Source organism: Hippoglossus hippoglossus, chromosome 21, assembly GCF_009819705.1.
Source record: "Hippoglossus hippoglossus isolate fHipHip1 chromosome 21, fHipHip1.pri, whole genome shotgun sequence".
In the NCBI taxonomy this organism is placed as follows: Eukaryota; Metazoa; Chordata; class Actinopteri; order Pleuronectiformes; family Pleuronectidae; genus Hippoglossus; species Hippoglossus hippoglossus.
Genome location: NC_047171.1, coordinates 13011361 through 13034325, shown reverse-complemented (window position 1 = coordinate 13034325; position 22965 = coordinate 13011361). Strand labels below are relative to the sequence as shown.

The 22965-nt window shown below is 41.2% G+C and overlaps 2 protein-coding genes and 1 long non-coding RNA gene across 4 annotated transcripts; 2 read left to right on the top strand and 1 right to left on the bottom strand.

Moving 5' to 3' along the window:
- The first annotated feature begins 440 nt into the window (after positions 1–440).
- Positions 441–2713, top strand: dlx2a (distal-less homeobox 2a). The gene is made up of 3 exons (XM_034574812.1): positions 441–998; positions 1379–1563; positions 1693–2713. The coding sequence occupies exons 1-3, from the start codon at positions 680–682 to the stop codon at positions 2017–2019; spliced, it is 831 nt and encodes a 276-aa protein (XP_034430703.1). The 5' UTR covers positions 441–679; the 3' UTR covers positions 2020–2713.
- Positions 2714–4536: 1823 nt separating this feature from the next.
- LOC117755141 lies at positions 4537–16004 on the top strand. The gene is made up of 3 exons (XR_004612541.1): positions 4537–4674; positions 4811–5042; positions 14386–16004. It is a non-coding gene; the product is annotated as an uncharacterized LOC117755141 (long non-coding RNA).
- Positions 7752–11971, bottom strand: dlx1a (distal-less homeobox 1a). 2 transcript variants are annotated; one of them, XM_034574689.1, is made up of 5 exons: positions 11874–11971; positions 11582–11794; positions 9791–10383; positions 9312–9511; positions 7752–9053 (listed from the first exon to the last, which is right to left on the bottom strand). In XM_034574689.1, the coding sequence occupies exons 3-5, from the start codon at positions 10098–10100 to the stop codon at positions 8802–8804; spliced, it is 762 nt and encodes a 253-aa protein (XP_034430580.1). In that variant the 5' UTR covers positions 10101–10383; positions 11582–11794; positions 11874–11971; the 3' UTR covers positions 7752–8801. The 2 variants fall into 2 exon arrangements, with proteins under 2 accessions (XP_034430580.1, XP_034430579.1); XM_034574688.1 differs by having other exon boundaries at positions 11582–11943.
- Positions 16005–22965: the final 6961 nt, after the last annotated feature.

Below are 22965 nucleotides of genomic sequence, written 5' to 3'. Positions count from 1 at the left end.
ATCAAATTTCCATCAAAAATTCCTGTGGTTCCTCCGAAGCACGTGCTGAAAACTGATATAAATTTGCTACATGACAAGCGTAAAATCCAAAGGATAATGGCTATAACCACAAACCACAGAGCCATTGAGAACTAATTTGCAGATGTGTATTACATTTATCCACATGTTTCTGTCATATTTTATCTTGTGTGTGGATGATTACGCACGGGGATGAATGTCACCGGGTGGAGATGTGACCTGTTGGACCTGCAGGTTTCGGTCACGGTGCCTTTTTCTCTGATTCTTTTTGCGATGCTTTGATGAAGACTCTCTGCAGGGGCACGGACCTGAAGGAATAATGGAGGGTGGACGCGGTGGGGAGTAGTCAGCGGGGCAGCCCTTACCCATTGGTCGCCTCAGACACAGTAGCTCTCTCCCTCTCACTCTCTCATAAATGCGCTCCCACCGCCGACCGTATCAGATAATCACAGGCCACTGAGCGAGGGGACACACCTTCCGCAGACTTTTTTTTCCTCAGTGCCACAGTTTAACCAGGGAATGCGTTTTGATTTTCACGAAGACGGGGTCATCAGTCCGTGATTTGAGTCGTGTTTTGCAGCTCGCAGCTTCGCAATTTTGCCTCTTTTTTTTTTTCCTCCTTTGCGCTTAGGTTACGAGACTGCTCCGCTTCGACGCGAGAATGACCGGGGTGTTTGAGAACTTAAATACCGATATGCATTCGAACCAGATTACCTCAAGCAATTACCACAGCTTGCACAAATCGCAGGAGTCCCCGACCCTGCCGGTGTCCACGGCGACGGACAGCAGCTACTACAACAGCCAGCAGCCGGGTCACTGCGCCGGGTCTCCCTTCGGCCAACTCGGCTCCTACCAGTACCACGGCGGCGCCCCGAGCACTATGCCATATAACGCAAAGTCTTACGACCTTGGTTTCAACACAACATATGGTGCATACAGCTCATACGGCTCCAACCCCTCTCCTACTCCAGCCGACACAGGTAAGGAGGATCTGAAATGATTTTTACGCAGTTACATAAATTGTTAATGGATCTGTTTGAGGCCAAAATTCTAAACTTGCCCATGACATGAAATGTCTGCAGAACAAGTTGGATCATGCGTAAAAATAACTGGAGGATAATTAGTATCTGGATAAAAGTTATTTGACACACACCGGAGACGCGCAAGGGCTACGTGTTCAATTATTTATTTAAAATGTGTTATTTGTTGCTTGCTAAGTCATTTTAAATCTTGTGTAAACAAATTTGTTATTAGATGTGGATCTGCCAAAAATAATTGGAGCCCTTGAAAATGCATAACTGTCTCCATTATAACTTTTGCAAAACCCCTCATACAAAATGCGTTTGAATGTTCCCTTCAGAGAAAGAAGAGAGCGAGCCAGAAATCCGGATGGTGAATGGAAAACCAAAGAAGGTCAGGAAGCCACGAACCATTTATTCCAGCTTCCAACTGGCTGCACTTCAACGGAGGTTTCAAAAGACGCAGTATTTGGCTCTACCAGAACGGGCCGAGCTGGCAGCCTCGATGGGCCTTACGCAAACACAGGTGGGTCACACACTGTCAAATGTTGATTGTTTGTCTACCATGAAACGATATTAAAACTGTCAAATATGGATCTGGGCCCTAGAAAATATCAGTTGTGAATTTAATGCTGATAATCTGTTTCTTCTCCAGATCAAAATCTGGTTCCAAAACCGTCGCTCCAAGTTCAAGAAGTTGTGGAAAAGTGGCGAAATCCCCCCAGAGCAACACGTTGCTTCCAGCGAGTCCCCCCCGTGCACGTCTCCGCCAACTACTGCCTGGGACTTTCCACAGACTCAGAGAATGAACATTGTCAACTCCAGTTTACCTCAGAGCTGCAGCCCTCCCAACACGACTGCGCCTTCGTCCTTTTTGGCGAACTACTCCTGGTATTCAAGCACGAACTCTACGGTGCATCTGCAGCCTCCTCTGGTCCAGCACCACCACAACTCCGCCATAAGCGCTGGGACGATATTCTGAAAATTAAAATAATAATAAAAAGCATCGGGTTTAAATCGGACGATACTGGTGAAATAAAAGAAAAATGCCATTACCTTCATTTTGCAGACCTAGTGTGTCCCGCAATGCGAACTTTACGCATCAAGGAGAAGTTAATGGAGCCAGACAGGTTCATGGATCAGTAGACACAGATTTCTACAGTTATTTTTGTATTTATTTATTTTGTGTATGTCGAGGGATGAATGAACCACTATTACCCAAAGCAATCACAGCCTGGGCTTGTGCCCACTTTTACGCGGACGTCACTTTTTTGGCCATTCCTGCAAATGATAAAACACCCACCGCAGGACGAACCTGTCACAAATGTAGCACAAGTTAACTGTATCGTGCCTTTTTCAACATGACCTCATTTTGTTGTGAGATGATTAAAAAAGACAACTTACCTTTATCCATAATGTCATCAGTTGGTTTGAATATATTTTGGGGGGTAAGTGTGTGAATCCATGTTTGTAAATATTTTACCACAGCTTTTTTGATGACGCTTTGACTGTTTTTTAAGGCTATTGGTGCAAATCCATTAACCACCGTAAGCTACTGATTGTCCCACCCTCTGATTTTCTTGTATCACCCTTTTAATTGTATTTTGGTCTTATTTATTTTAGCAGTGTTTCATATATGGCCAGACGTTATTTAAATAAAATTTGTTCTGTGCAGAGCCCATCCTTCTGTTTCTATTTCTTAAAACATTTCAGTGTAACACGCAATTCTGACATTGTGCAGAAATTGTGTGTTGTCTCATTTCCTCTAAAATGGTCCAAAAATCACACATCTGCTCAGGGAATATTTTTATTTAGTCACAGAAAGGTGTGAGTTTTTTTTTGTTGTATAGATTAAATGTTTGGTAAGTGCTGCATGATTTAGATTTTCATTTCAAATTGCTCTATTTCAGAAAATTTAAAGAAGTCCTAGCTTGATATTGCAAACAAAACTAGTAAAGACTAAATATGCTAACAAAAAAAAATCACTTTAATGGTAATACACTGTTACAAACATGCAACAGTTATTTAGTGTGTCATATATGTTGTATTTATCTGTATTTTGGTGCTGGTATACTGGTCCAAAATGCAAACACTTAGCTGCTAACAACTTAGCCTAACATGTTAAACTTAGGGCCAGCTGAGTTGCTTAGCAACCGCTCAGAACTAGCTTTAGGCTAAGCTAACTTTAGTCATCTCAGACTTTAGGTCTACTTGAAAGGTTCCGCTGATCAAAGGCCACTTCTTAAGTAATAAGATGTTGTTTGTAATTACACGAGCGTGTTATGGCGCCATCACAAGCGTGGACAAGCACAAGATGAGTCCTCGCTGTCTCTCGGGTTACATTCATTTTACCCGGTTCCGTCCGCGGATGATTAGCCGAGCGGAGCCGGAGGTAAACGGGGCCGGAGCAGAGCAGAGGTCCGGGGAGCGGGCTGAGGAAGAGGAGGGGGAGGCGACAACACGCCCTGGCGTGCGAGAGGCTTTAAGATGAGGGTGGGCACGGCCGAGCCATGGGATCCTCAGACTGTGTGGAGTCACTCTCCAGACGTTTTATGAAGTCAGCCTAACAAGAGAGACAGAGAGAGGAGCTGGCTCCAGCACAGCCCGGAGCTACTCCATCATGGAAACATTTCTCACAACTCTGTGATCTCTGAAGACGAGCACATTGACCTACATTACTGGTTATGAGGCTCCTGGGGCCTGGAGGCTACGTGGAAAAAAACGCAGGGGCACGTCCAAACACTTCATTCGCATTCACTGCAACCGGGAAATGTATTTTTATTATAATGTTTTAACAGAGCCGTTTAATAGACACGCAGATTTAGATAGATACACAGATCTGACTCACCATCTCTCCCCTTCAAGCCACCACAGGCCATGAAGTGGGATCGTCTGTACATAATTAGAACTTCTCTGTGTTGCTGCAGCTCCATGGTGGAGCCTCCTCCCCGGGGCTGACAGCACCAGATCCCAGACATGCAGCAGCTCTGTGCCCCAACAACATCACACCCAGGCCGCATGTGTACAGCAAGGCCTCTGCAGGTTTCACTATGTGTTACTGCACAGAGAGAGTGAATGCATGATGTCAGGGCCTGCATGATGCACCATGGACTGACATGACACAGCTTTAGCCATGCATGTGTAGTTATATGAACAGATTTCATAATACTACTTAAGTAAATTGTTTCTGGGTGTTAATCAATAACACAATTAAATAAAATTGCATTTCTGGGTGTTGCTCCACGTGACTCCAGTCATCATGGATCAGCTGCTGTGGTTGGCCCTGTTTTTTTTGTTGCGTTTTTCTAGGCAACTTGTAAATGCCATACCCTCTTTAATTTATACCCTGATCTGTAATTTTATCCACATTTGCTCCGGTTTGAGCATTCTGGCTTTCAAATCTGAAAGCCTGCAATTACTATATAATTCTTCGCAATTTTAGATGTCCTAATATGGGATGCAATCTTTCTTTTTTTTTGCACAAGACAATTTCGCTGCTATTTCAAGCATCAACATTGTCAAAGTTGTATGTACATAATAAATGGGAATATCAATGCATAGTTTTTAGCCCTAACATCTTGACTCGACGGTAATTATATCCGTGTGGAGCCGACGCAGAATTAGCCTGAATTGCATGGTGACTGCTGCTTTAAATTTTTAAAAATTACTCATAATTTCCCCCCAAAGATTACCAAGATCTCGAGTGCACAATGTCATCAGCGTAATGAGGAGTAAACATTTATGCTAATAATCTACATTTTTTTCCCCATCAGCTATAAAGAGGGGGAAATAAAGCAGACATTTTCCAGTCATATTCTGAACTCTGCTGCTGTAGCTGAGACCAACACATGGGACACATTTTGTGGGATTTGAGCGCTCATGGTTCATCTGTGTCTGTGCTGCAGGATGATGATGAAGATGCTGCTGCAGCTCCTCTGCCTCCTTGCTCCCTCTGAGCCTCCTCACGTGGAGCCGCAGGGCCCCTTCAACACCAGGGGCTGAAAGGTGAGCATTTTTTATTTCTTTACTTTTTTTTAATTGGAAGTGACGCCTGGATGCATTTGAAAAAACAAAACCCCACAGGAAACAGATCCTCGTCGCAGGCATCCATCCACCTCTCCCTTTGCTATATCCCATGCATTTGCTTTTTTCCCTTTCAATTCTTATTCAGATCTCTGAATGATGCTGATTATTTGATGATCCGAGCTACTTTATTAATAGTGAAATCTCACGTGTGTCTTATGCTGTAACTTTGAAATCTGCTACCGAGGAGCTTCTTTTGGTGGATTATATAAAAAAAACAAAATATTTTTTAAAACGTGCTGCAGCTGAGAAAGCAGCTCCCACCGGGAGGAAATGTAAGGAAGGGGAGACACACAAGTTGTGCTTTAATTCGCTGGCTGCTTTCATTCCTCCTGCTTTGTGCTGTCGCTAATTTTGCAGCCTCTTCGCATTGACAACTCATGTGATGTACACCTGCAAGCAATTTGCCAGCCTTATACACATAGGCTAGGTCTAAGGGAACAGTGACGAAATGGCAGCTCACCTATTTCGCTATTTTATATTTCTTTTCTTTTCTCCTCTCACGGCAGCGGCACATTTCTTTCAGAGCACCATCTCCTTTGTCAACGTGAAAAAAAGAAAGATCCTCCATGCGAAAAAAAATTGCTCATAATTACCTCAGAGATAGGAAACTGCATTAGAATAAATAAGGGCGAAATGACTGTAATTATGTTGGGTTTGATGGGCTCAGCTCGTATAATCAAGAGGAGAATACAGCGAAATAACACTGACCCTCTTGGATTTGCAGCTGCGCCTTTCTGGGGCTTAGGTAGGCATATTTATGTTCGCTACAGCAGCCACAGCACAATTCATATTCTTTTTTAATGGTGTAAGGCTGCATGGGCCTGTTCTTCATATAAGATGCTTCACATAGGACTGTCTCCTATAATATCTTCCCTTTTCATGTTATAATAACATGGGGAGGCTGCAGGGTTGAAGCTTGCACAAAGAGAGAACATTATAGATGAACAGAGCTTTCTCTTCTTCTTCCAAGATACTTTTAGTTTCGTGTTTTTTATATATATAAAGGCCTAGTAATATTAATAAAACATGCTGAGGTAGAATATAATGAATCCGTATTGTGATGGCCTGACTCACACCTTAAAACATACATGGAACACATTTAAAAGTAAATGATGTGAGGTGATGGTGTTATCTGTTAAAGAGATGCTGATGTTCAGACCGTTAGAATTACAAAGTATTTATATCGGCATGTGGCAGCAGAAGGAGGGCGAGTATCAAGCCGCACATTTGCAATTATTATACTTTTTTTCATTCTTTATTTCTTACACAAACAGTAAAATGTCATGAAAATTAATTTAGGCTGTTATCGTGAATATAATTTTTTATATATTGTTTTATAAAGTTATTATATTATTTTCGTTTTCTTTTGAAATTTCCTTATTTTCCATTTTCGTCTTCTTAACCTTGTTTTCATTTTTAAATGTACATTATTCTTTCAATTTATTTTCCAATTATTTTTGCAATGTGTTGTCCAATATTGACAATTCCACCTGTGTCTAATGCAGGTCACTGTATTTGAAATACATTTTATTTCATTTTAGAAAAATACCTAAAAAACTATGACATTTATATAAAATTTAAATAAATATAAAATAATAATAATAATAATAATGTTCTTTAATAATATAAATAATTCAGATATTTTTTCATAATAAAAAATATATTTGCCATCAGAAATATAAATGCAAACACAAAATAATGTGTTGAATTTTTCATTTTAAACCCATTCGAACAAATGAGAGGACTATGAAATTTAAATGTGATGATTAACTAAAATACTCTGAAGCGAGTCACGGGACAGACTGGATAAAGTGCATGTGGCCCAAACAAGGAAGCCTTTTGAACTTTCCACTTTCACTGATCTCCATCTGATCTGCTCCATGTCCCGCTTTGCTCATCCACTCTGTTTTCTTTCTTTTTTTCCCTCTTTTTTTTTGCAGCACCTGCCTCTTGTGCAATTATTCACTTAACACACTCAATTGATCTCTCCCATTCACTGCAGAGGATCTGGATTGTCAAAGACAAATAGAGGGAAGTTTTTTTTTTTTAGTTTGGCTGCGATGGAGAAAAGTTGAAAAGACGAAAGGAACAAGTGATGATGTTGAATGAATGAACCGCAGCTCTCCCGCAAGCACAATAACATGAGGGATTATCAGCCATAGGATTCACTGTGGTTTCTCCACTATTTATCATTAAAGCATGTGACATTTTTTATTTTCTGTTATATTTCAAAATGTAGCCGAACCACGTGTGCTGATATTATCTTGTAAATGCTGATTGATTTATTTTTTACATGCAACATTAGACTTTTATAATTCTTAGGTCACTCGAGAGCTTTGACGACATCTGCAAGCAGTAAGCAGCAGCAGCACAGAGCCATGTAAACGCTCAACATAACCATAAATCTAAACGAGGAGCCGTTAGCAGCTCACAGTCGCACTCACACGCTGCCTGCTACAATGCGACCAACATGATACTGCTTTGTGTCAGCTCACATTAGACCTGCACCACGCTGAAACCTTTCTTTTCACACGAGAAGGAGGCTGCGTGCAGGGTGCCGGTGCACGGTGGGGTGCATGCAGGGGAGGGGGTGGGGGGGGGCGGATGAATCAGACACTTTTTCTTGACATAATTTAAATCATCATTTTACTGCTTTTGAAACTTTTTGCACATTATGTACATAAACTTCAGCAACAGATCAATAAATTAAAGTGATCAATACAAAACTAAATATTTTTTCCCTATTTTGACCTAAACACATCTGGACAAATACATAAAAAGCCTAAAACCCTGTTTCACAGCGTATCCAGTACAGCACAAAAAAAGAGAAAGAAAAAACAAATCTGAGAAATTATGTACAAAATACAGTGACACATGAGCTGCTCACCCTCAGGATATTTTTTTTCTAAAGCAGCAAATCGTCAGGCCGTTTACATTTTTCACATAACACCGGGGCACGGCATAGAAAAAGCTTTTGCTTGCATTAGTGCAGCATTAACAACACAGTGTTGTTATTTCAAACACACTCACAAAATGAACACAGACTGACCTCAACAGAAGAAACTAGCCCGAATAATTTAACTTAAATAACAAACACATATATAAACAACATAGTAGCAATTTGAGGCTTTGAACAGTATGCTCTGTGGTTGTATACGAGCTGTATGCGTAATGGTCGGATGGATGGAATTTATAAATCGTTGTAACTCCCCTTTGAGGCCGAATCGACTATTTTAACTGTGTGTGGGTGCAGATTGATTCTAGGGCCCAAACGTCACCTCTGACCAAACATCTGGCCTTAAACAAACACGCGTTTTCTTATAAACAGGTAGCCTACAGCTTAACAACAGAATAACTCACACAGATATGATTAAAAAAAACGCTAACCGACACAAAGGTGATAAACGGCAACCAAAAAAAGATCCATTTGTCTACGATTCCCGCTGACCGTCCCCGGCTTGTTGCCCTCGGTCGCATTGCGTGCCTGTTCAGTCTCTCAGCTCCTTCTCATTCTTCGCTGTTTGTCATCATCCGGTATGAGGAGGCCTCGGTGTCAGCTGGCGGCATGCGGCAGCAGACTCCCGGGGTCGGTGTGGTGCATTACCAGTGCTGGGCCAGGCTGAGCCACCGTCCTGACACAAGAGCCACGAGCAGAGTCGAGGGGGCTGAGGTCCGTGTTCACATGAGCTGTGACTGTTGCATAGACTCTTGGTGTGTGGTGGGGTACCATGAGGTGTAGCTGGGGATGTAAGATCCGGTTGTGCCCACTGAAGTCTTCACGGTGGTCGGCGAGCTCCAGACAGTTGGCACCGTGGGAGAGCCGCTCGAGAGTCCGCGGCCAGTGGCCAAAGCGGCGGCGTCAATCGTGCCGCCGCCTTGCTTCATCAGTTTCTTGAATTTAGATCGCTTGTTCTGAAACCAGATCTTCACCTGGGAAGATAAAGAGGAAACAAGGATGAGAAAATTGAAACTAAAGTTAAATAATAGACAAACGGTATAAAAGGTTTAAAAAAGGAAGGTTTTACGCACAATTTACGCACGAAACAAATTTCATAAAACAAAGTTTGATCAAGAAAAAAATGTAATAATAGCAATTTAAATGTAATAATAATAGCTTAGTGTATGTTGTAGAAACAATGGATGCCCCAGCAGAGTGAAGCTATTTGTGAATCTGTCTCGTGGACTTGCCTGTGTCTGAGTGAGACCCAGCGACGCTGCGAGCTCAGCTCTCTCCGGTAACGCCAAATATTGGGTCTGCTGAAATCTCCTGTTCAAAGCTTGAAGTTGTAAACTGGAATAGATAGTCCTTGGTTTTCTGATCTTTTTCCCTTTGCCGTTGAATCGAACCTCTCCGCCTTCCACAACTGTGTGTTTCTCTGTTTCTGGCGCTGGAGACAAAATAAAGAAGCAGAGAGAAGAGAAGACAAAATGAGGAGGCAGTTGTAGCCAACAGTGTTGCGCAGCAATAAATACTCCAGCGCTGTACTTTCGTATAATTACCCTTAATTGCATACATTGTTTATAGCGTTACGCAATAAATAATTACCAAGCCTAATTCCATCGTCTGGCTCGTCTTTTTTCGGTGCAACGGAGATTGCACGGAACAGACAGTCGTGCTTGCGCGTAAAGTTAATATATCAGATGCAAAGATGCTGTGGTTCACTTACCTGTGTCCTCTAACCGCGTCTGTGTGAGTGCCGAGCTGTTTTGGTAGGTCTGTACTGTGCTCAGATATGGGCTGGTGGAATGGCTGCCGACGGAGTTTACGTATGGATAACCCAGAGATCTGGGGAACGATGAGCCCGGACTGTAGCTGTCGTGCTGGGTATGACCTGCAGAATGTAAACAGTGCATGGGATAGTGTCCGTGAGACATGGACGAAGGCGACATTTGTTGACTCGGGGGTCCAAACTCCATGAAAACGGCTTTTCCTGAGGCAGGGCTATTAAGACTTTCTGGAATTGTAGTCATTGTCATCTCTTCTGGCGGTTCCCCTCGTCTCGCTTTTGTTGTTTTCCTTCTATGATCTCAGTGAAGGACGAGTCCCAATTTAAGCCGAGCAGATTTTTTCTCTTTCCATTCATAAGAAAATGTAGTTTGTCCCTGTGAAAAGTCCTAGGTATGATGCTGTGGACCAAGACAAACTCGCTCAAAGGTTTGAATCTCGGACTCATGAATATTCATCGAAGACTGTCGCTGATTGGTCCACTCTCTCCAAGAGGGAAGCCGATTGGCGACGCTGGGGCTGGGTCCGAAGAAGCTGATAAAGTCAAGGAAAAGCACAAAACCTCAGATTTACACTGCCATGTCAAGATTCACTTTTATTATTACTACTACTATTATTATTATTTCTTTTATTATTATTAATATTGAAAACCCAGTCTTTAACAACATTGATTTTTCTAGGCAAAAAAAAATTACGTATTTTAATGGGTATTACATATTTTTCTTGTGCATATTTTTCACAGCACTAAATCCAAAATGTTTTGTTATTTAATCCAACGTGGTCATTTATTTAATTACAGGTCTTGATAATAAGGTGAAATGTGCTCTCTCTCTTTCTGTTCTCTTTTCCCCCCTCTCGTCTAAACGTCTTTTAATAAAGTTAAATAATATTTGCAGCCTCGTTAAAGCTGCTGCTGCTGCTGCTGCTGCTGGCCATGCGCTTTGATTAAAGCTTTTCTGATTAAAGCTGCTACTTCTCTATCAGGAGGGAAGTGAATTAGCATAACAGTGCTGTTTAATTTTCATAAGTAGCTCTGTGATTAGTCATGTATTTAACACTTAGACCGGCCCCAGGTCTCAGTTACACCTGGCAACAGTTTTCTCTCAAGTCCAATGAGCAGGTTTATTGGTGCAGGTATATTTATATATTTATAGGTCTATTTTACACCTGAAAACACATAACAGCACCACAACCTATATATCATATAGACAAGTAAAACAATATTTTTTTTTATCTGGGTGGCCATTCATTTATTGATGTTCAATTAAGTAACAGTGATTCAAAACAGTCTATTTAAAAATTGCAACGCACCAGAAAACCTCTTTTAATTATTTTTATAGATAATTTTAAATTCTTGTGATATACAGTACAATCTTGTTTATTTACTTGTTTAAAAAACACAACCTTATCTCCTTATAAAATGCTCTCCATGCGTCTTTACGCACCCTCCATCGCGGTGGTTTAATGGCCGCAGTTTTGTTAAACACTGGCACCTTTTGATTAGCATGAGTCTAAGTGAAGTTGGGGGTGCGGCCATGCCTCCCACAGCCTAACAAGAATAATTACCCGTGGACATTTGATTTAATTGAACTGACGACTGACGAAACAGGAGACATTTTTCTTGAGCTGCACGCTGCACCTCAGAGCTGCGGCACTTTAACTAGGCCATGTTCAAATAAAGCAGTATCTTCATTTCAATCAAGAAAAAAAAAAGCAAAGTTTGTCCACTTACTTTAAAATCAAATCAAATCATGTGATGGTAAAGATAAGTCCGGGGTCACAGAGGCTCCACCGGACGCTCCTGGTTGAGGAAGGAGCAGCAGAAAGTCTCCAGCAGCTCCTTCGTGTTATCAGGCTTCATTTGCAGGCTCCTCTTCTGCTGGTGCGCGCACGGAGCAGGAGGAGCGCAGCCAGGCTGCTCCATCCGCGGTCCCTCCATCGCCACCTGAACAACAAATTAAAGGCAGTTAAATTCCACCACTGCGATTATCAGTGTAATTACATAATTGATCTCAAAGCAGAACCTCGACAAGTTTACAAAATGTGATATGAGAAGCCCGGGCTGTGACATCACGACGCGTGTGCCACAGTGTGCCAGGCGGCAGCGGGCGCCTGGATTTAAAGATTTCTGTGAAATATTTGGGTTATAACGAAAAGCTGGTCCCTTGCCCCCTTAAAAAATAGGCCAATTTGAAGTGATTTCTCTGGAATTACTTTGAGGGAAAAATGCTTCAAGATTTCCTCTATCAACAACGACGATGATAATGGTAGTAAAACCAATAATTATCATCTTCCAGAACAGAGGACAGATTTTTTTATGGGTGCTTGATGGGTGCGACTGATAACTGTCATTATTTTCCCACGATTATAGTATCTACAAACTGAAACGCGGCTGCGAGCAAAGCCATTAACAGAGCAGAGGCTGAATTTGCAGCAAAATGTAAAATAATACCACAAGAATACTGCTAATTAATCCGGGGCTGTTTTATTGTTGGAGTAAATGTAATGTGGGGCTGCTATTCATCTTATTTTATTGTTGCCAAATCAATCATTTACAAACCTGAGGGATTAAATGTTTATTTGAGGGGGCGTTTCTCAGTTCTCCTGATGACATGAGCACTTTCACATATGAATTGGACTCTGGCTCCTCGGTGCGTGGCAGCATGAGGGCAGCGCTCCGTGCGGGTCCACTGCTGCGGGGCCTCTGGGGCTCTAACCACCCCGCCACACTAAAAATAAAGTCCTCCATGCATGGCTGGAGCGCGGAGGCAGCACTCGTTAGGGTAGCTCTGTGGCTGAGGGTGTTTTAACACCTGCTGCTCTTCACCTGAGGGTGAGAGCAGAGGGGAGGGTGCCGGTGGGTTCGTGGAGGGGGAGTTGAACGGGCCAAGATGTCACAGACTTCGTTTCGGCCCGGTGACAGTAAAAACCCTCCCCAGCTAGATACCAACCCACAGTTTAACAGCACCCCTTAAATGATCCAAGACCAAGGTGCATTGGTAAAACGTGCGTGTGCTCCCTGTGGACTCTGCATGTGATCAGTGATTAATAGTTGTCATTGGGAACAGTTTATATTGTCTTATTTCACTTCCTCGTGAAGAACACGCTGCTGCTTCAAATCCATGTGAGGGCATTTAGGCCTACATGTCATTTCTGATGGTATTTGGCCATTTTAGCTGATTTTGAGTTAAACATTTCCTTTTAAACTAACATTTCTAACTATTATTTCCAACATTTACTGTGACATAGATTCAAATATAAATAGCCCACCCCAAATATACAAATGCATAGGTCATAAAACAATATCAATAATTATCGCAATAGCAAGCAGGCCTATCACATAAGTCCAATATATTCATATCAGTATTCATATTCATATAAGTTCATATCGATATGAATCTTAGGCATTGTACAGAGGAGGTTTAGAATATATTTTATCTAGCTCAGATTTGTAAAATATGTTTTTAATTCTCTGCTTATGAAGAGTTTAAGACCACAATCCTCCCTCTGGAGCAAAAATCATAAAATAAATAACAATGTGACATTAATCGTGATGATTATCGATTTGACTGATAAGAACATTTTAATCTTGATTCTGGTGTAAGTTGTGCCCAAAAAGTCCAACTCTATTCCAAACAAAAAATAAAATAAATTTTTTACATCAATACAGTAGCTCATCCTTTCTCATGGGCTCATTCTGGACATTATCACCACCTCCGCTCCAGATGCAGAAATGCCGAAGGTTGCTTTCACGTTTTTAAAGGCATTGGATCAAACAAGTGAAATTGCCTTTTGTTCGGCTTCCTGTCTGGTTTTGCTGCTCGCTGCCATCCTGTAATTTGCAGCGTTCAATGAACGCAAACTAGATGCACCACAATTAACTGGAGTCAGTGTCTATTTTCCTGTTCAGTGTGGCATCAAAATGTGAATTGATTTTGTTTACTGAGATATGTGTAAACACAAAATTGAAGCATAATATCTGAGAAAGGAGATTGTTACAGTGGTTAATTGATTACATTATCATAAGAGCCAGGAGAGAGACAAGGAGAAAAAAATTACATTTCTCTACTGTTTTAGAAAATATCAAAGAGTCTGAACCAAATTTACTGTCTCACAATAATATAATGTATTAAAAAAACATTGACACTTTTGTTTGTGTGATGATCAAATTTACAGCTTGAATTTGTAACTTGCAGGTTAAATTATAGTAAGAAACAATTCAAAATCAGTAATTTTTTCCACCTAACCTGAAGTAATTCAGATAATTTGATTTCAAAATTAAACATTTTTGTGTTTCTCAAGTGATTATTACCATAAAACATTAAAAACTTTTAATGGAAACATTAAAAACAGTCTTCAGCTTGAAATACTGATTTAAATTGAAACTGATTATGCTTAATACATTTGCTAAAAAGTAGAATAAAGTCCTTAATTTGACTTAAAAATATGTAGAATGTTTTTTTCTATAGCCAATGAATAGTGAAACATTGATGTAATGTTTATGCAGGAAGTAATGTTTGTTTGGTTTGTTTTCAGACCCTGATGGCCCTGTGAGGAAACCGCATCTCATCAGCTGTGGATGTTCTGATCCAACGATCCTGGGACTCCAAACTGGAAACTCTCCATATTCTTTTTTCTTTTTATAAAAAAATCCTTGTTTCACCCTCACACAGGAACATTTCAGAAAAAGGAGCCCAAGTAACTCTTTAATTTCCAGCACACGTCATCTCCAACTGCAAAAACTTGTGTGAATAAAAGGAGGGATAATTAACACATGTGTAATAGGGTTTCATTCTGGTCATTGCAGAGCTGAGAAGTCGTATTTTCAACTCCTCTCCCTCTTTCAGTGCTCTCTCCTCAGAAAAGCTGGGGTCACAGTGTGGAAAAGCCCCCAGCGAACTGGTAGAAATGCAGTCCCCATTACAGCAGCCGCAGGGGTCAGGCCATGGCAGCAAGCATCCAACCTGCCTGAAATTGGCTGCAAAATGACCAATTACCTGAGTGAAGGCTGCGGAGAAAGGACTTGGGGGGAAAAATATGGCTTTTACTTAATTCAGCTAAACTGTAAAAGAAACTAGAGTCACATTGAGGCTTCATACTTGCCACACGTTACAGTGGCCCACCGGTTCAGCAAAGATCTGCCCATGAAAATTCTCAACTTACAAGAAAATGAATTTCACAGAAAATGTCATAAACTCATGTGTTGATGCGAGAGAGCTGGATTGTGTAGGGATGAGCTGCAGAATTATTTCACCAACACTAAAACAACGATTGATTACACATTTCTACGTGGAGCCCTAATTGAATTAATTTCCCTGCAAATGGAGAACATGCAAATTCTGAGAGCCGGACTGCTTGACGTTCAGCTGCCACTGCGCCTTTAGTCTGAAACCCCCTTTTTAGTTTTTGTTAAGAGTTAAGTCTCCAACAAAGACAGGAAGGAGGTCAGCACTCAGCCAACACCTGAATGCGCCTCTCTTTATTGTGCTCCCCTTGATCCCCACAGTCTGTGCCTGTCATTAGTCTTAATGATGGAAAATTGTCATGTTGATACAAGTCTTGCTCTCCCCCTCTCTTCTTTGTATAAGTAGAAGGTGGAAGCTCCATTTGTAACAAAGTTCTTTGTGACTAAAAGCCGTGGACATTGCATTTGTGCTGCGGGAGGAAAAAAAGGCTGTAGATGCTCTTTCCATAGCTGGGATAATTATTCCTACTGTGACCTTAATGATTCGCTCTGTTCATCCTGCATCTCATCCACGCGCCAGGCCCTCAGCAGAGCCCTGTGTCAGGGAATATGAAAAACCCATATAATGAAACCATTTTGGCTGATGGAAAAAAAAGGGCTACTGAAGCTGCACTTGCTACAAAGACGGCTCAATTATATGAGTAATTGTGATAATTTTCCCTCCATTCACGGCTTTCTCTGAAAGGTAAAAAACACAGATGGTGAAAGGGAAATTACTTGGACAATATATAATCTGTGAAATGGTCACAACAGAAAAAAAAGGTGACTGTAAGAAAGTGAGCGACTATAAATAGGTATGTTAATGCAGGGCACATAAATACACTCTTAGAAGCTCGCCGACATAAACAAACAGCACTACCCCTGTATGCTCATGTGAGAAAAAAGAAACATGCAACAAATGACCATTGCAAAAAAAAAGAAGAAAGAAAGGAAAAACATGATAAGAGTAGATGTGCAGCTGCCAGAAAATTAAACCTCCTTCTCCTTCCTATTGACAAATTTCAGCTCCTGAAAATGCACCCCCATAGTTGGCTATCATTTGTTGTTCTCTGACAGGAAAAGGATAATTACCTCTCTCAGAGGCAGGAGGACTGACATGCCCTTTAGACTTAGCTTGATAGAAAAGCCTCGGGAATAATTTTGTCTTTGCCTCTTTCCTTTATGTTCAAGAGCATGTTTTGTTCGAAAGAAGTTGGACATGGTAGAATTGTAGAGTGCATTAAACCGTGGGTGTTCAGGTTCATACTGTAAATATGACATCCCAGTGTCTATCAGCTTCTCCATTCGAGGGGAAGGGGGGGAAAAAACTCTAAAATGCATTAAAATTTCAATTTCATCTTGCTGGGAGACAGGCGAGATAGTGAGATATGCATTACTTCTTTTTCTTTTCACAGTGGGAGTTGGATTAAACATTTCTTCCCTCTGCAAAAAAAAAAGAAGAAAAAGCTTCTTTCTGTCAGGCAGGAGCGAGGCCGTGAATTCAAGTTTGGTGGAGACAGAAATTCGTTGGATTTGAGGAAGTGTCCAACATATGTAGAAGGGCAGGAACGGTGTCCTGTAAAAAGAACTGTATTTGCCCTGTTTTCCTGCGTTTCATTGAAACTTTTAGCGCTCTAATACAAATAAAAAAAGATTCTTGTGTGATATTTCATCAAGTCCAAAACTAAATACCCCCACAAAAAGTGCATTAGGGCACAAACCTCCCACGTTTGGCCGCTGACCCCTCAGGCCCTGCAATCTGGAATAAATCTCTCTCCACCAGCCAAGCAGCATTACAGCCTCGCAGCTCAAAAATACTTGTATCATACTCAAATGATGAGTCTCTGTCACACACCATGTCATCAGCTTCACCGCGGCCCCCCCGATAACTTCCGTCCCATTGAGCAGCCTCGCGTGTTACGGAGGCCGAGGAAGCCAAGAGACCCCCCTGGTCCCACCTGATTGTGCCTCCATGTAACATGGAGAAGCAGCTTGGTCCCACCACCAGCCAATACTCAGCATTGCTTTTGTGTAGCACACACACACACACACATGTGCACACACACATGTGCGCACACACTCGCACAAACCACCAATCTCAATTCAGTGCACCCCGCTGTGCACTTCCTGACAGCCTCCAGAAATGTTTTCAACTTGTCAAGACCCTACAGTAATGGTCCGGGAGCAGAAGATTACGACAAAACAATAATCATGTGATCGCAGATTTGTAGAATGTATACAAGAATAAAAGTGTTTGTGTTGCTCCTCGCAGCCTCTTTTATTTACTGTTTTCATTTTGTTTCACATTGAAATCTGGCACAATATTTAAGCCATTCAGTCACCAAACATAGAGACTTTTCAATTTTCTTTCTCTGAATTTACAGGTGTTGTGATATTCAAGCATAAACTTGTTTTTATAAACATTCAAAGAATTTAGCCAATAGGAACAATATGAAAACTATTAGAGGGAGGGGATGTGTATCATTTATTTTTTGCTGATTGGGGACCTTTTCTCATCCCAGGATGGTTTAATATAATTTTAAATAACACTGGTTATTCAGAAGGTTTCGAGAGATAATGTATAAGAGGCAACAGTTTGCTGTTTGCCATAAATTTAGTGAAATATAACTCCACCTCTGATTTGATTTGTGGCACTGTGAAGGTTATTTCTCCACTAACATGGTTTTAATAGGACAAAATAATCACCTCTGCCAAGGAGGTTGTTTTTGCCACTGTTTGTTTGTATGTTTGTTGGTTTGTGTTTCAGTGGAATTACACAAAAACTTGGATTCCCACGGTGGAACAATGGGACATGGGTCAAGAAAGAACCCATTGAATTGTGGCGAGATCAAGCTTTTCTTTGACATTTGCACAGATTTCCCAGAGAATGATTCATGGATCTTGATGGAAAAAAAAACTATATATATATATACGAGTGTGTGAAATTTAGTGCAGCTTTATTTGAATATAAGGGGACTAAAATGCTTTTAGTTTTTAATTGTGTAACAAATTTGACCGGCTCAAATATCAAAGAAGACGGTCCAAAGAAAATACATATTAGTACATATAAAACTAAATACATGTATGCCACATTGTTTTGTGGCCCATATTGGTAACGCCCCTCCCCACACCAGTCATTTTCATACTGTCCCTAAACACTGAAGTATGTGTTGAAACTGCTTGATGCAAAAACTTCCAATCAAAAATGATTGGAAGAAGCCCTTTCCAACATTATGGCAAACATAACAAAGCAATGGGCCCTATTCTCAATGCCCATCAATAAGACATGGGACCTTATCACTGGACCGCACTAATGTCCCCGCCTGTGACACTTCAACTTCCCGTGGCCAATTACTGTACTTTCCACGATCCATTCTCTAGTGTTTATTAACAACGTATTGCACAATCCCTTCCCTGGTGCTTATAATATTTTTATATTTAAATTCGGTTCCTATTTATATATATATATATATATATATATTCTTTTATATTTTTTAAATTTCTACTTGCACAAACACACCAGATCAAATTCCTTGTATGTGTAAACCTACTTGGCAATAAACCCCAATTCTGATTCAGATTCTGTTAATCAGATTTTCAAAGTATTCTCAGGATTCCAGAGCTGTCACAGTGACTTCATGTGTGAGCATTGAGATATTTGGACAAATTTAACTTAACTGTTGTTCTATTTTCTGTTCAGGTTGCACAATAAAGTGAAGGTAGAGTTCACTCACTAACAACAGAAGGTCCATGTCTATTATGTCAAAGAGAAGATCCAATTAGCTTCCAGAGGAGAGTAAACAGATGTCATTGTTGTCTTCACCTGCAAAACACATATTTTTTATATCATACACAAATTGTCTTTTTAATGTAAATATTTTTATATTTTTTGAAACAATATAAACTTTAAATCTAGTGTGTAACGATTTTATAGAACAGCACATTGACCCACTGTAAACCTCACCTCAGCAAAAAGCTAAATACCATCCTCTCCTTTTCTTTGCCCCCCCCCTCATCAGTTCATTTCCATACAGTCCCTTACCTCACATGGTGAGAATATCATTTTCTATCCCTGACAGTAACAGTGTGAGGACTCCTGCTCTTACACGTGAGGCACAGATGCAGGTATGAACGTAGGGTCCTCAGCGTCGGCCCTATAGGAGCCCAGACGACACTGACCCTCAGACAGAGGTGGTCTGACTTTGTTCTTTATAGCTCGCGGCCTGATGTAAACCAGTCTGACCTACAGCTGTACCTCACAGATATTACTAGCCAGGGACAGAGAGCCTCATGTTCCAATTACACTGCGGCACCGCTGCCTGAAGCTCAGCCATCTATGGAGAGAGCTAAGACGTGGCTGTCACAGATTTTAATAAATGTAGGGAACGCTGCATGGGAAAAGTGTTGCTGTCTCAATAGAGTGACACAGACAAGCCAGGGCTGTCAATGGAGCCCCTAATGACAGAGTAAGATAATGACAGACCCCAGTTAGAATCAGCAGGAAGAGGAAGATCAATCTGCAGCCAGAGAGGGAGGGATGGAAGGAGGGGGACAAAACTGTGGCCTCTTTCTTTTCTATTCTCTCAGTTTTAGCTCATCTCATACATATATCTCTCCGCTGCAGCTGGCTCACATTGTGGCGGGGCAGCTCTGCATTAAGCGCACAGTGGATCAATAGCCATTACAACTCCCTCACAGCCTGACACATTGCAGGGCCACAGTTGACATTTCACTCAGGGCCGCATTGATCCCCAGTGCACTATATTCCAGCCCCCAGTTAGTAGTCGGCCTGGGGTCTGGCTGGAATTGAAAAGCGAGGGAGGGGGGTGTAAAATGGCAGAGGGGTGGCTAACCAGCTGCCTGAGCTACAAGTAAACAGCACACCCCTTGATGCATTCCTTATTTTCAATCTACTGGTTTTCCTGCCGCTAGAAGCAAATCTGAGAGGCCGTATCAGAGGATCAAGGCTTGACCTGTGTGAATTATTTATACATGCACAAGATCAGTGTGTGTGTGTGGGTGTGTGTGTGTGTGTGTGTGTGGGGGTATGTGTGTGAAACGGCCACACTGAAATTGTTGTTGATAGCATCTGTAGCATTTTGCAGACCAGTAAAAATGCAGACTTGGTAAAAAAAAAAGGGAAAACAAAATCTAAAATAAGCATTCGGTGCAATTAAGAAGTGGGAGTTTCCAAGAAACCTCGCTCAAAATAAACACAGACAAACGGCAGAAAACACAAAATTAGACACAATTTGAGTTAATTTCTTTTTAATTGGCCTCTGAGATGTAATCTCTGTGGTCAGTCTGACTAAAGCTGGTACAGAGTCCTGAAGTCATACTCACACAGAATCAGCAAAATGTGTTTTTGAGGTGAATTATTTTCCAGGATATAAAAAAAGACACAATTCTACAGTCACACTGAGGATATTAATACTACATTATGACAATGAATGCTTACAATATACTACATTTTGATATAGTTCTCTTATATACATGAAGTAGATGCATTTGTCTTGGGGTATATTCTAATATGACACTTTGTATTTGACATAAATCTATGTATAACAAGCCTATTTGTTATTTGTATTGTTTTCCATCACCGTGATCGACCACCTCTCTGAGAAGAAAACATTATCTCTGTCTCTGTGGAAACGTTTCAGGACTTATCTGCACAGTGGGCTGCGTGTCGACCGTGCCAGTTCTCGAAGCGTTTTAGTTAAATGGAGAAAAAAAAAAGAAAAAAGAAGAAGCTCTTCTCTTAACCTCTCTGCCAGCGATCAGTGCTGCGGTGTTTGATTTCTAAATTGCACATCATATTTGAAAAATAGGGGGGGATTCCCAGATAAAATGACTACGAGAGATTAAATACCTGCCAGGTGTAGTGTGACCACATTGTTCGCTGCAAAGACAGATGGAGGGAAAATTCTGTGGAGGGAAAAGAAAAAGCATTAAAGAGGCTTTTTGTTTTTCTTTTTTTTTCTGAACACCTTACCTGAAACATTTAATCTTGAAATAAAAGGGCACAGGCTGTTTTTCCTCTTTGCAGTCGCTGCAGTGTATTTAATGATGCACCTGTTGAGAAGCCGCAAATTCAAACCGTGCACTCTGACACGCATCTAATATTGAAATGCTTTCACATGTGTAATATATGCACCACCTCCTAACATGTCTAGAATGATATGAATATGTTAAATTACAGGGATAAATGTTGTGGATATCTCATAATGACGATTTACTCAGCGCCACACGTGAACAAAGGAATGCATCAGATTACAGGTCTAATGTCATAATTGAATTCTTGCTCTGGGCAGAAATTTGATTTTAGCAATTGTTACCACCTGGCTCAACGTTTGCACCGGCACGAGAGGCCACACACACACACACACACACACACACACACAAAGTGAGGATGTGAAAGGTGATTTGATAAATATTACACACAAATATATGCACACGTCTATACCCACACACCTTAAATGTCTCTGGACCCAGTGACACCACGCAGCAGCAGCAGCAGCAGCAGTAGCAGAAGAAAAAGACCTGCAGCTGCTTCTGAATCAGATCCTGGTCTTTAATTTCTATGTGGTCGGCCCCTGGTCGGATACAATGCCTGTCGTCACATAGTCTGGGGTCATTATGTTACTGTGAGGAGGGGAATAGGAAGAAAAAAGAGAAAGTGTACATGAAGATGAGAGCAGGTCTGCAGTCACAATGCTCCCATTTAACATGATGGGTCTGGGGGCAGGGCGGGGGTCTGGGATTGTGGTGCAGCGTCTTGCCCGCTATGACGAACTGTGCGACCCGGGACGGCCCGGGCAGAGAGACACTGGAGCCCCCGCGGGCTGACAGAGGACTCTCCCCCATCAGCACTCACATAATGCTGCTCTGGCAACAGACTCACGAGTATTAGACTAGGATTCAGCTCCGAGAGCTGCTGGCATGTGTCCAAGTGGATTATGGATAAATACCAGGGCATGGGATAGACCCTAATGTTTGTAGTGTGCATATCGTTTGCATTGTTGACTGCCACTAAGAATTAAAGACAAATGTAAACCCCCATGTTTCCCATGAAGAGTGAAAGTCTGGGATTTCTACATTGATTATAGATTTCAGAATGTGAATCAAAGACTTTGACTCTCAGTGCACTAACGTAGAAATAGACATTACAGCTATAGGGGCAAGGACAACAAATACAACTGGACAAATAAGTTAAAGAATGATAAAAAACATACTAACATCAAAGTGGGGGATGATCTTTGTATTGGAAACACTATGAGAGTATGTACACAAGAGTATGTACACGAGTCCCCCTCTGTTCGTTGTGAACAGTGCAATTTGTGCAAAGAAGCAATAAAGTAGTGCAATGAAATGAATAATAAATACTATATAAATATGTGGACAGGGGATGGATATGTACATTGTACACCATACTCAATCAATCACATTGTATTTGTATGGCCCATTCTCACACATTACAGTTTGTCTTAACAAAGGTGCGACATCCTTTGGCCTTAACTCTCGACAAGAGTGAAACAACTTCCAAAAATTCCTATATACACCCTATATACCGACTATACATTTCCATATATACAGAACATATTATCTACAGTATGCAGGATTTATATTAACAGTTTGTACAGGGAGCAGGATATATACAGACAGTGGTGATGACATCATACATGTTAGAAACTGTAAAAAGTATAGAGCGTAGTGGAGGTGAGTGGATGTTTGGGGTTATTGACACTGTGTGACTGATTTAAGATTTGAGATGTATGTAAACAATTTTTGTTACATTTTTAAATTCCTTTTTTATTTCTTAGAGCAAGTCTTCATTCTGATTCCTGTCTTTCTTCTTTGCATTCCACTTCACTATGTTTTCTCTCCCACAGCCT

What these genes read in the sequence shown, in the direction of transcription:
- dlx2a (XM_034574812.1), top strand. Translation starts at nt 680, where the DNA reads ATGACCGGGGTGTTTGAGAACTTAAATACCGATATGCATTCGAACCAG. An exon ending in TCCTACTCCAGCCGACACAG is followed by an intron (nt 999 to 1,378) that starts GTAAGGAGGATC and finishes TGTTCCCTTCAG; the next exon opens with AGAAAGAAGAGAGCGAGCCA. An exon ending in TGGGCCTTACGCAAACACAG is followed by an intron (nt 1,564 to 1,692) that starts GTGGGTCACACA and finishes TTTCTTCTCCAG; the next exon opens with ATCAAAATCTGGTTCCAAAA.
- dlx1a (XM_034574689.1), bottom strand. Translation starts at nt 10,100, where the DNA reads ATGACAATGACTACAATTCCAGAAAGTCTTAATAGCCCTGCCTCAGGA. An exon ending in GACGCGGTTAGAGGACACAG is followed by an intron (nt 9,512 to 9,790) that starts GTAAGTGAACCA and finishes TTTTGTCTCCAG; the next exon opens with CGCCAGAAACAGAGAAACAC. An exon ending in TGGGTCTCACTCAGACACAG is followed by an intron (nt 9,054 to 9,311) that starts GCAAGTCCACGA and finishes TTATCTTCCCAG; the next exon opens with GTGAAGATCTGGTTTCAGAA.